Consider the following 13930-nt stretch of genomic DNA (forward strand, 5'->3'; position numbering starts at 1 on the left):
TCTGCGTGGACAAACTCCTAAGCGCCCAACAGGGCAGCCAATTCCTCAAGGCCGATCGGCGTAGTTCGCGACGAAAGAGAAGCGGTGAAGGCACGGAACTCTGGACGAAGCCCGTGGAAGATATATATATTCTGCTCATCGACTGAAACCAGCCGCCCAGCGAGAGCCAAGTCCTCCAAGAGAACCTTTACCCTGCCCAGGTAGTCAGCGACGGAGGCGTCGCCTTGTTGCAGCGTCTGTAGCTGCTGAAGAAGATGAAAATGGCGACGGATTGTTTTCGTTTAGCGACGGATATTTCCGCCGCTACAGTTAGCGACGGAAAAAAATTAAGTCGCTAAGTTCTAGCGACGCGCCTTTTAGCGACGGACTAATTCCGTCGTTAATTCGTCGCTAAACTGTTTAGCGACGGAATTGGTCCGTCGCTATTTACGTGTTTTTTTGTAGTGAGCAGCAGCGGACGAGGCCTCTCCAGGGGGTAGCGGCAGCGTGGGCGACGGACACGGAACCGAACCATTAATATAGCCCATAAGGTTTTGACCGTGTAGAAAAGGGACAAGCTGCGCCTGCCAAAACAAGAAATTCCGGGAGGTGAGCTTGATGCTCACAAAATGATGAGCCGATGATAAGGAATTCGACACAGAAGGGATGACCGAATCAGAGACAGTCCTCTCGGATGACACACCGGCAGAATCGTCATTGGCGGCCATAGGAGAAGAAAACCCTAGCGATGATACCAGATTAAGTCTGTATATTTCATCAATCAGAATCTTTAGAATACAAGAGGGAAATATATATACTATATAGAGTTCTAATAAGATTAGAAGTAATATCAATATAAAGAATCCTAACAGTTTGTTCTTCGCAAACTGGTTATGGACAGGAAGCTTGGTTATGGACAGGAAGCTTTAGAGGTTCTGGATATAGCTTCAATGCTCTTGTTCTCTCCTCTTGAAAAATATTATTTTTATTGTTACTTTTAATAAACCTTTTATAATTGATTTGCAATTTTTTAATTAATTATGTTTATACTTTTATTATTAATTATTTTTGTAATTAGTGTTCTTAAATTATTAAAAGTTGGGCTTCAATTTTATGATTGAGTGATTGTTTTAATTAAAAGTTTGCCTGCGCACTAGGTAAACTCCACTCGAGTATGTGAGTAAATCTTCGCCCTATGACCCTTGTCGGTAAAGGACCATAAAGAGGTAAACCAATCTAAGTTAAACTCAACTTGAAGTTCGAACACATGACCTCTCGACTCAAGGATAACTCTATTACCACTTGGCCTGTCCACATGCCCATTTTGATTAAATGGTACTCATTTTCTTTTGCCGGTCGGCAGGGGGAACGGAGAAACGAGAGCGCGCAGGTCTTCCGGCATGGGCAAACCAAAACTCCGGCAGCGAGCCCGATCCTCCTGGAAACCCGATTGAATAGGAGCGAGCTTTGAACGGGAGAGAGTCTTCTATGGCTGGCTTGGATCGAGGTATTCTACGAACTGACACCAGGAATCGGGGAAAGAGCATTTTGATTTTTGATCGGCTTCTGCGAGTTCTGACGGCACCCTCATCTCCAAGCAAACATTTCTCTCCAGGCAATTCTAATTTGGCAGCAACAACAGTTCAGCGCAACAGTTGGCACTTCATCCTTCCTGGTTCTGTCTTTTTCTTTTTTTTTTTTTCTTTTTTTTTTTTTTTTTTTTCTTTTTTTTTTTTTTTTTTTTCTTTTTTTTTTTTTTTTTTTTCTTTTTTTTTTTTTTTTTTTTCTTTTTTTTTTTTTTTTTTTTCTTTTTTTTTTTTTTTTTTTTCTTTTTTTTTTTTTTTTTTTTCTTTTTTTTTTTTTTTTTTTTCTTTTTTTTTTTTTTTTTTTTCTTTTTTTTTTTTTTTTTTTTCTTTTTTTTTTTTTTTTTTTTTTTTTTTCAATTCACAACGCACTTTGTTTAGTTCCTCAAATCCCAGTTTGTGAGCTGTGTGAGTACTGCCAATTACTAAGCTTGATTACATTTGCTATTAACGATTGATTATAAAATTCTTTGCTAAATTTGCTATTCTTTTTTTTCCAATGTTTTGGGTTGTGGACTTGTGGTTAGTTGTGTAGAACTTGGCCAATTCTAGCAGTAATTAATTTATTTGAGGGGAATTATTTAGGTATACACCACGCCTAGTAATTCTAAGCTACGTAGGATATACAGATAAAAAAATTGATTGTCTTATTTAATTGTTTATTTTGGTTCATAAACTAAGTATTCTGTTGTTCTTTTAAGCTCATTGGATTTCGCTTGATGATGTCGAAACCTATATAAAATCAAGAATAGATTTCAATTGAATATCATTTATAAATCTTTTAAAGATATTTAAACAACTGATTACATTAGGCCTATGCTTGATTACATTAGACCTATACTAAGACCTATTCTAAGTCTTCCGTCTTCAGCGGCTTCTTGGTTCTTTATCTCTTTATCGATTTCTTTTAAAGTTGTCAGCATTAGCATAGACAATTAATGTGTGACTTTCTAGTTTCATAACGAAACTATCAACAATCAATATTTAAAATTCATTATTAAATAACTCGTAAGGTGAGAACCATGCCTCATGTGAGAACCTGTGAACAAATCCAAATCATTGATCTATTAGATCTAACGATTGAAAATAAATAAAACTTTGTAACATTTATGAAAATGACCGCTCATTTTAAAATTTTTTTAATATTTATGAAAATGACTCCGCTTATTATTTACTTAATTTCCCATCCATCAAATTTTGCAGATCAATGATTTGGATTTCTCCACAAGTTCTTACTTGGAATGGTTCTCAACTTCTCATATGATTAGGATTCTATCATTTACTGTGCATGCAACCCCACCCCCACATTACCATTTGGCAAGGTCGGCCCTACTTTTTTATTTAAATATTATTATTATTATTATATTGTTATATCTATATATTAAAAATAAATTAATGTTTATTTAATATTTAAAATTAAATTATAAATAAATTTTTTTACGTGACTTGGTGTTTCAATTTCTCTGTATTTTAATATTTAAAATGAATTTATATTTTAATAGAAGAGAATAATTATGAAAATAAAATAATTTTTTTAAATATAAACGTGAGACCACTTTTTAATGCTGATTAGAACTATAAAGACATTGGATGAATAAGATAAATTGCAATTTGATGAATATCAATAAGACTATTTTTAAAAATGAGTAAATATTGAACGAGTGCAAATAGTTTAAAATAGTTTAATGACAACATGAAATTGTTGGTGAAAAGGCGATATGAAGTTAGAAGTATCTTGAGAAATAAGTCAAAAATAGGATTTTAGAGAATTTGAAAAACAAAAAAAAAAAAAAAAAAAACTGTGTTTTATAAGGATACACTAGCCATAATGTGTCATAACTATTAGGACTCTATGTATTTGAGTTAGATTATTGATAGAGTTTAATTATACCTTGTATTCATGTGTATAGCAATGTGAATAAAGTATAATGTAGATATGAAATTTGGTCCTCAATTCATCTCTTTATTGCTTAATCTTGAACAACAATAATTTAGAGAGGGGAGGGAGCATGCTAGGTGTTCTAGAGAGAAAAATCTTTGGGCCCCAAAAATCCCTACTATGCAAGGCTAAGGTTCCTTTTATAGGGTTAGTAGCCGTACTTGTATACGTCTACGTACAAAATACTTAAAGTTGTATACCCGGGGTGTATTCCTTATCAAGTGGCCCCCCTAGTCCGTGCCCTGACGTCGAGCTAACGAGGAACGGTTCGGGCTGGAAAAAAGGTCCACATAGCCTGCGACTTACGCCAGTTGCCTACCTAAAAAACCTTAGACTAAGAAAAAACCCAGTGGGAAAAAATCTTAGTCAAGGAAAAAAGAGCACAACCTTAAACGTCGATGAGGAAGAGTTCGGGCTGAAAAACTGACCGTATAGTATGTGACTTGCGCTGGTTGCCTCGTTAAAAACCTTGGGCTAAGAAAAAACCCAATGGGAAAAAATCTTAGCTAAGGAAAAAAGAGCACAACCTAAAGCACAGTCTTTTGGATTATAAGGGTCGGATGAACTCAACCGATCTGGGGATCGAATTTGCGATTTGAGAGGTCAAATTTTACCGATCTAGGAATCGGGTTTTCACCAATCATGAGATTGGATTGCATATGAGATCTAGCGATCAACTTCTACCAATCAAGAGATTGGATTTGCCTGGGGTAGAATGCCAACCTGGAGGGCTGAATTACCTACCTCGTAGGGCTTAATGCCGGGAACTAGTTCCGGGCTAACTATGCCGGTGATGGCGATGCCGATCTAATCAGGCTTACAATGCCGGTGGTGGTAGTGCCGGCCTAACCGGACTTAATTGCCTACTATGTAGGACCTATGCTGATATATGATCTCGGGCTCATCGTACCGATGGTGGCAATGCCGACCTAACCGGACTTAATTGCCTACTACGTAAGACTTATGCCGAGATATGGTCTCGGGCTCACCGAGCTGTTGGTGGCAATGCCGACCTAACCAGCTCAGTTGCCTACAACGTAGGGCTTATGCCGAGATACAGTCTCGGGCTCATAGTGCTAATGGTGGCCATGCCGACCTAAACGGACTTAACTGCCTACTGCCGAGATATGGTCTTGGGCTCATAATGCCGATGGTGCCCATGCCGACCTAATCGAACTTAACTGCCTACTACGTAGGGCTTATGCCGAGATATGGTCTCGGGCTCATAGTGCCGATGGTGGCCATGCCGACCTAATCGGGCTTATAGCGCTGGTGGTGGTAATGCCAACCTAACCGGACTTAGTACACGACTAATATATATACATGGTCGTGTACTATTTACAAAGCAAAGCAAACGAGGGTAATTCTTCCTCGTTGGTACGAAGACCATAATTTTTTCTGACTTTTCGGTCGTAATCGATCTTAACGATTGTAAATGGGCACCTTACTCCCAACGCCCTATAAACGGACACCTTACTCCTGTGGTGGACACCTTGCTCCCACAGATCGATCTGAAAACCATAACGGGCCCCTTGCTCCCACAAATCAGTTTGAGGACCGTAACGGGCACCTTGCTCCCGTGATGGGCACTATACACCCAAAAAGATTGGTTCGAGGACCGTAACAGGAACCTTGCTCCCATAGTGGGCACCTTACTCCCACAAATCGGTTCAAAGACCGTACCGGGCACCTTGCTCCCAAAAACCGGTTCGAGGACCGTAGCGGGAACCTTGCTCCCGTAGTAGGCACATTGCTCTCACAAATCAGTTCGAGGACCGTAACAGGCACCTTGCTCCCGCGATGGGCACTATACACCCAAAAAGATCGGTCCGAGGACAATAAACGGGCACCTTGCTCCCGTAGTGGGCACCTTGCTCCAATAAAGATCGGTCCGAGTACCATAAACGGGCACCTTGCTCTTGTAGTGGGCACCTTGCTCCCACAAAGATCGCCGTGAGGACCATAAACGGGCACCTTGTTCCCGTAGTGGGCACCTTGCTCCCACAAAGATCGGCCCAAGGACCATAAATGGGCACCTTGCTTCCGTAGTGAGGACCATAAACCCAAAAAGATTGGTGCGAGGACCATAAACGGGCACCTTGCTCCCGTAGTGGGCACCTTGATCCCACAAAGATCGATCCGAGGTTTTTAACGAGGCAACTGGCGTAAGTCCCGGACCGTAAGGCCAATCTTCCAACCTGAACCCTTCCTCATTAACTTGACGTCAAGGCACGGACTGGGGGGCCTACTTGATAGGGAATATACCCTGGTCTTACTTCCGTATACGGTCACGCTCTCGTTTTGTAGTCGGGTCGAGGCCAAACAGTTCAGGTTAAGCTCAAAGTCAGCGAGTCAACTTTTGGGTCTATATAAAGGACTTAGTCCTTCAATTAAAGGACTTTTTTCCCCTCTTCATTCTCTCTCTAAACAACAGCCAAGAGACAAGCTACCAACTCTCTCTAGTTTGAGCTTTATTGAAGAGTAATATACAGGAGAGATTCTGGGCCTAAATTCTCCCATTTTACTTCATGCTTTACATACATTGCTATACACATGAGTACAAGATGGAATTAAACTCTATCAATTTTCACTTTGTATCCTAGTCCTCCTGTGATTCCTACCATGTATATATTTTGATGTAATCTATAATTTTGCAATTAATCAATTCATTCAGTTTTCATATGGTATCAACTAGCTAGGACTTCTCGTTTCCATGGCTAATCATGCTTCCGCTCTTGATGAATCTATTGGTTCCTTTGAACGGAAAGGACCGTCGTCTCAGATGTTTCCATTACATCTTCGGTCTCTATGGCCGTAAATTCCTTATCCACAGTTCATCACTTTATCAATATCAAATTAACACGCAAGAACTTCTTGTTTTGGAGAACTCAAGTTATTCATTTCCAGCGTGGGCATGCTCTGATGGGGTTTATTGATGGTAGAGGGTTTCAGCGACGCCAACTCCCCCCCCCTCCTCCTCCCACCCGAACCCAACTTACGCAACGTGAATGCTGATATCCTCTCTCTCGGGGGAGGTCATGTATCTCACTGATAAGCTCCCAAGATACCCATTATTTGAGTGCAAAATAGGGTGCTTTGTAATGTTTTTAGTATCCTTAAATGATAATTTTATGATGAAATGTGCTTTAAATTCATTAACCGCACACAAAGCTACCTTTGGAATAATTTGAGACAATACAGAAGTCCAGGGAGCTAATAGGAACGAAGAACGAGCTTAAGGAACAAACCAAGCAAGTCTAGAGCCCCGAAGGACCCGGAATGATGCCCACACGCGTGGTGGTGCGCGTGGCAACATTCCAGTAGCCAACCACGCACGTCCACACGCGTGTGGGAAACGTTGATTGGACTCTGCGCGAGATTTTTGCTAGGGCGAAATTACGGAGACTATTTAAGCCCCCTTGATAGAATTTCAAAGGAGAGCCCCTTTTTCCATTTTTTGGGAGAGTCTCCTTCTTGCAATATTTTCATTTCTTAGTTTGTAGAATAGTTTAGATTAGTAATTTCTCCTTGTAAGAAGACAACAAGCCTGGATTGAAGGAATACTTCAATACTAGGTGATTTCTATTTCATCTTAATCTATTTTACTATTTTGTTCTTGGATTGAATTAGCTATTGTCTTTGAATTCTTGATCATGAGTGACTAGTTTAATGTATCTTATTTTGGATTTAAATGCTTGGATTGTTGGAATTTCTATTCTTGTCTATTGATTGTTGTTTTGATGATATCTTGTTTGGATTTGGCCAATCTAGATGAGAGATTGAGCTCTTGACTCTTTCATGTCTTTGATTAGAGTTAGGATTGAAAGCTTTGTAACAATCACAGATCCTATGGACTTCTTAAGAATAGTAGGAAAGTGTGTAGCTAAGGTGTTCGATAAAATGTCTCTTAGGACTTTGGTTGCTTAAAGGCACTCCTAAGTCCAAGAAGCCCTAGTACACAGAGGTGGAAGAGGACTAAGAAGACACACTCCTGAATAGCCAACATCTTTGCTTCGTTTATCCATTACCTTAGACACACTAGGATGCAACATAGATGAGCATTATCCAATCCCTTACTTCCCTTATACACATTTATTCACACTTGTTTTTACTCTTATTCTCTCACAAACGTTATGAACCCTTTCACTCTCAAATCATCATTCACCACATTCAAATCTCTAGCATGACTCAATCACTCGAACATACAAACGTTTGACACACCTCCACGTCCATCCTTCGAGATCGACACTCGGGGAGTCACTGACTTTCTGTTTTATCACTTACACATCTTTTGACAGCTCAACCCCCACGCATAATACTGAACTTCTTCACTCACCATTGTCGGACTTTGTCGAACAATCCCTGGCGTCGTCGTCTCGTGCTTGGTCACTGCATCTCCTCGGTCAGCTCCAATCACTCCATCAAGGTGACTCTTCCGTTGTTGATTACATTGGCATGCGCAGGTGCTAATTGAGGACTTCGCACTCGCCGACCAACCAGTTCCCTCGACGAGCAGAATCTCTACTTCTTTAGGGGGCTCCGACCGAAATTTCGCTCGTTGACAGCTTCCCTCACTATTCACGACTAGCTTGTAACGCTCCACGAATTGGTAGATTTTCTGGGAGCTCAAGAATGTATTACGGGCGATGATTATGTTGTTCTAGGTGGTTCCATGCAAGCACCGACGATGCTTGCTCACTACCCAACGTAGAGGTCAAGCGTGACGTTCTGACCAATCGCGTGGAGGAGGGCAAGGCTGTACCGGGCAAAGTTGAGGCGGTAGGCAGCGCAGTGGTGGCAGAGGATAGTGCGGTCATGGGAATGGTTGGCAACCGAAGTGTCAGATTTGTAGTGTTGTAGGTCATACTGTTGTTACTTGTTACAATCAATATTCCAGTGATCCTTCTCTCAGGCGCATTTGGTATACCAGAATGGTACTTCTGATTTTAATCCTAGTTCTCATACATGGTTTCCGGACACTGGGGCCACGAATCAGAATACTCTAGACATAGCTGCGCCGACTTTAGAGGAGTACACTGGTAATGACACACTACACGTCGGTGATGGTATGCACTTATCTATTAGTCGTGTTGGTCATGCTTCCTTTAATACCCCTTCTAGGTCATTTAGGCTGTCTAATATATTACATGTTCCTGGTTTGTCTACCTCTTTACTGTCTATTTAGCGTTTTGCATCAAATAATAAAGTATTCTTTGAGTTTCATCCCTCTTTTTTTTTTTTTTTGTTATGAAGGATATCGCTACCAAAGCAGTGCTACTACATGGCAGTAGTTCTGGTGGATTATACACTTTGCCTGTTCCACGTTCGTCACCTTCTGCCTTTCTCTCTACTTGTGCTTCTGCTTCGGTTTGGCACGATCGTTTGAGTCATCCACATCAGCGTGTTCTTAGTCGTGTCCTTCGGTGATGTTTGGTTAGTGGGTATAGTTTTTTTATTCATTGTAATTCTCGTTTCTGTTCTGTGTGTCAATTGAGGAAATTTGCCCGTTTTCCTTTGCCATGTGTTGAGTCTACTAGTTCAGATATTCTTGAGTTAGTTTATATTGATATTTGGGGTCAAGCTCCTCTTTTCTCGTCTAGTGGATATCGTTACTTTGTTATTTTCGTGAATGATTACTCTCGTTACACTTGGTATTTTTCTATGAGGTTAAAATATGACCTTTATGCCATTTTTTTTATTACTTTCCTGTTATGGTTGAGCGTTCTTTTTCTCACAAAATAAAATCCATCCAGTCTGATCTAGATGTTGAGTACAAAAAATTACATTCCTTATTTTTGCAACTAGGCATTAATCATAGTCAGTCCTGCGTATACACTCATGAGCAAAATGGTCGTGTTGAAAGGCGACATAGGCATATGGTTGAGATTGGGCTAACTCTTATAGCTCATGCCTTTGTTTCTTCTCGGTTTTGGGATTTTGCTTTTGAGACTGATATTTATCTTATCAATAGAATGCCATCTAGTGTCTTGAAAAACTCCAGTCCTCACTTTGTGTTGCACAAGTCTCAACAATCCTACTCTTTTATTCGTGTTTTTGGTTGTTTATGTTATCCTCACCTAAGGTCATGTAAACGCCATTATAATGAGCTACATGTCCTAACCGTGTGTCTTCTTAGGTTATCTTGATACTTTTCAGGGGTATAGGTGCATGGAATTACACACTAATAAGATATATGTTTGTAGGCATGTACGATTTGATGAGGTAGTTTTTCCCTTTGCTACTAAGAATGTTTTGCAAGCACCTTTGGGTCCTCAGCTTCGTCCTTGGGCTGAATTTTCTTTGCAACCTTATTCTGTTCCATCTACTATAGTGGTACCTGTCTCACCCTCTACCGTGCAACTTGCTCCATCAGCCCCTATTGTTGCTTGTACATGACCCGGTGTATCGAGACCAACGACAAGGACTCACGCCATGACTACTAGGAGTCGGCCTCGTGCTCCTCCTACAGTTTTAACTGCTCAGGTTTTCCTTTCTGATCCTACTTGTTATATGCATACAGTCAAGTATCCATAATGGCATGAGGCCATAGACCAGAAATTCAATGTTTTTCTACAGAATTAGACGTGGTGTCTAGTCCCTCTTTGTCTTGATATGAATGTTATTGGTTGTAAGTGGGTTTTTTGCAAGAAGAGGAAAGTTGATATATAGTTCCATTGAGCGGCACAAGGCTTGGTTAGTAGTAAAAGGGTTCAATCAGGTTCTGCTTCAGCACTTTTTCGATACAGTCAGCCCAGTGGTGAAACCCACAACTGTTAGGTTACTTCTCTCTTTGGCTTTATCTTCTAGCTCGGTTATTAGACAGCTTGATGTACACAATGCCTTTTTGAATGGTAACTTAACTGAGACTGTTTATATGCGTCAACCACCTAGATATATTGATACATAGTTCCCTGTCATGTTTGCTTGTTGAAAAGTTCTTTGTATGGTCTAAAAAAGACGCCTAGAGCTTGGTTTAATCACATACACACATTCTTGCTGTCAATAGGTTTTAAGGCTTCTAATACATATGTTTCATTATTCTATTATTCGCAAGATTCTACTTATGCTTATCTGTTGGTTTATGTTGATGATATACTTGTAATTGGTAGTGATCAGAATCTAGTTGGTATATTACTAGCTAAACTGTCTACTGCATTTAAGAATAGGGATCTTGGTGAACCTGATTTTTTTTATGGGATTGAAACACTTAAATATGGTGATGGTATGCTACATTCTCAGCAAAGATATATGACAGATATTTTAAAGCGTGCTGGTATGTTAGATTGTAAACCTCTAGCCACTCCGATTTCTATTTCAAAATCTATACCTCCTAGCACAGATTTTTATGATGATCCTACTCAGTACAGGAGTTTGGCTGAGGCGCTGCAGTATCTCACATTCGCGCGTCCTGATCTATACTTTACTGTGAATCAACTCTGTCAGCACATGCATGCTCCTACAGTTTTACATTGGGTTCAACTAAAATGCATACTGAGGTATGTCAAGGGTACTATTACTATGGCTTGCGTATAAGAAAGTTAGTGACAAATGATATTCATTCTTTTTCTGACTCTAACTGGGTTGGTTGTCTTGAGGATCGTAAGTCAATTAGTGGTTATACTGTGTTTCTTAGGTCCAATCTTTTATCTTGGGTTTGTTAGAAACAAAGGACTGTGGCTAGATCTTCTACTGAAGCTGAATACAAGGCTCTAGCAGATGTCTTTACTGAGGTAATCTGGATTCAATCTCTGTTACGTGAGATCAGTGTTCCTAATATTCCTGTGCCTAAATTGTAGTGTGACAATCTTGTGCTACGTATATGTGTGTAAATATGATTTTTCATGCCCGCACTAAACATGTGGAGATTGATTATCATTTCATTAGAGACAGAGTTGCTTCTGGTGATATTCAAGTCAACTTTATTTAAACTAAAGATCAAATTGCTGATATTTTTTCACTAAAGCTCTGCCTGGTCTCATGTTTTCTTTTTTTAGAGACAAGCTGCATGTTACTAGTTTACCATGTACTTGAGAAAGAGTATTAAAATTATATATTTGAGTTAGATTATGACTTTGTATCCTAGTCCCCTGTGATTCCTACCGTGTATATATTCTAATGTAATCTGTAACTTTGCAATTACTCAATTCATTCAGTTTTCATCATAACAATATTCATTCCTAATTTATCCTAGGCAAGATAATGTATTTACAGTTTTGTAGAGAAACCTGCTGATCTGATACAATAGGGAAAAAGAGATCTAACATTGAAATTGAAGCTTTTAACATATACATATATCAAGCTTGTACACAATCACACCCTTCAATTACAAATTAAAGAGGCCATGCAGTTTCAGTTTACACTGAACCTCTCTCCCTCTCTAAAAAAAAAAAAAAAAAACCTTTGTACATAATGGAAATATTCTGATATGCAATGATATAATATTTAATTTATGCCTAAAGTGAGTAGATCCTTTGTACGTACCGACATTTGGTCATGTCTGATGAGCCGCCACTGAGTTACCGTGATTTACTTCATCTCATATGCTTTATCTAGCCGGAGTGTAGGTTTGGGGCGGATTTAAATTTTTGGTAGAAGAATATTTAATTTATTATTGAGTGAGAATTAGGAAAACGATGTGGAGTTGAGTTGTCGGTGTGAAGGTTTTTGTTGTGCGAGGAATTGGACAGCGGTGGCGAGTTGTGGGAGGATGACCTTTGAGATTTGTAGTTATAGGAAGATGAAAATTTGGGTTGTTTGTTCTTCCTTCTGGTGGGATATGATGAACAAGGGATGAACACTCCAGTTCCTTTGCTTTCTCTTCTGCCCATCTGCTCATACTTCAATTGTGATGATGCACCTATTTTGGGATAATGCATCACTTCTGAAAACGCCAACGCCTATCAAATGGAGTATGTCTAATTAATTGATGAAAATTAAGAAAATATTTAATTATAAGTTCTATATATTGATTGATTAGTCAAGACTTTGTGCTCATTTGGCATTTCTGTTGCTTTCCTTGAGGGATGGCCACAGGATCGAACCCCAGTGGTAGTCTATTGACTCTTTGAGCTACAATAGATGGAGGAAGTATATTGAACCTATACTACCTTGTAATAGAATTGATACTGCACTTTGCTTAGAGACGAAAGTGAATTGATGAACCAACACTTAGGGACGAATTCTACATTTATCTTATAATAGGTGCATATCAATGTCCCATCAATTCACAAGTCATCAAACTTATCTAAGAATCATGATTTGTACAACTTTATAAAAATAACAAAGTTTAATAAGTGTTAAATCAATCTAATTTGACTACTATGTTAGTATACCGTGACTTGTGACATGTGAATATGTAGTTTAACACATTCCTTCATATCTTTCGAATATTGAAAGCAAAGAAATCATTTCAAATGATACAACACATGCACAAATTAAACAATTTCTAAGGCAGAACATGGCACACATTACTTTCTGTTTTCGAGTAACCGAACCAAATCGTAGAACTTTTCCGGCGAGGAAAAAAAGGTTTGTGGTTGTGCGAGGGAGGATAATCCAAATAAGATGACTAAAGATATAAACTTGTAACTACAATGTCAAGAGTTAGAATCTCAACTCTCTTAATTTAAGCTGTTCAGTTATGAACAATATATCTAGACTGGTTTATCTACTTGTGAAACTTTGCCAGCTAAGGTCAAAAGGCCAGGTTTACTATACCAATGCACTATGAAGGAAAGTATTTGATGATATATTATGTGAAATGCAGCAACATATATATGGGAGATATTGCAGTTACAGTAGACCTACTCTGATGGAGTATAAAGTTAACAACAAAGACAAAGACTAAGCAACAAATGAAGTATAATCCTTAATATGCACACCCTCGGTAGTAACTATGGGTTTCTCTCGTCATTTAAAAAAAGAACTACTTAAACGCTAGATATTGATTATATATATACCTGAAGCGAAACAGAGGAGCAATGAGTGGTGGAGGTTTCCACGTCTTCGTCGTCCATAATGAGAAGAGAGATTTGTCTGCTCAAATCTGCAAAGAAAACATCATCTTCAAGCTCCATGGCAGCTGCCTCCATTTGGCTGAAGAGCGTTGACAGTTAGGGAAGTTGAATTGGGATGATTCTTCCTATCTTTAGGCTTTAGGCTTTAGGTACCACCTCTTTTATTTTCTCTTTTTTCCTGCCTAAGTTGGATGGGGATATATATTAATGCGAACTAAATAATGCTACAAAGGGCAAGTGATGGGCAGAATTTAGGGTAACATGTAGGTGGGGTCCAGTAAAAAGTCACTTGGCCAAACTGTCCCACAATTGGATCATAAAGTCTATCATACTAGCCTGGATAATTCCCTTGGGCCCTTAAACTTTATATAATTAACATTTGCACCTGTGCTTCTTTTATAAATTGTACGTAG

General features: G+C 39.2%; 1 protein-coding gene across 1 annotated transcript; it reads right to left on the reverse strand.

Moving 5' to 3' along the window:
- Positions 1-11742: 11742 nt before the first annotated feature.
- Positions 11743-13689, reverse strand: LOC116017229. The gene is made up of 2 exons (XM_031257769.1): positions 13461-13689; positions 11743-12398 (listed from the first exon to the last, which is right to left on the reverse strand). The coding sequence occupies exons 1-2, from the start codon at positions 13590-13592 to the stop codon at positions 12102-12104; spliced, it is 429 nt and encodes a 142-aa protein (XP_031113629.1). The 5' UTR covers positions 13593-13689; the 3' UTR covers positions 11743-12101.
- Between the last annotated feature and the right edge of the window lie 241 nt (positions 13690-13930).

Source organism: Ipomoea triloba, chromosome 4 (genome assembly GCF_003576645.1).
Source record: "Ipomoea triloba cultivar NCNSP0323 chromosome 4, ASM357664v1".
Lineage (NCBI taxonomy): Eukaryota > Viridiplantae > Streptophyta > Magnoliopsida > Solanales > Convolvulaceae > Ipomoea > Ipomoea triloba.

Coding starts and splice junctions, on each gene's coding strand:
- LOC116017229 (XM_031257769.1), bottom strand. CDS start 13,592: ATGGAGGCAGCTGCCATGGAGCTTGAAGATGATGTTTTCTTTGCAGAT. Junction 12,399..13,460: donor GCTCCTCTGTTTCGCTTCAG/GTATATATATAA, acceptor TCCATTTGATAG/GCGTTGGCGTTTTCAGAAGT.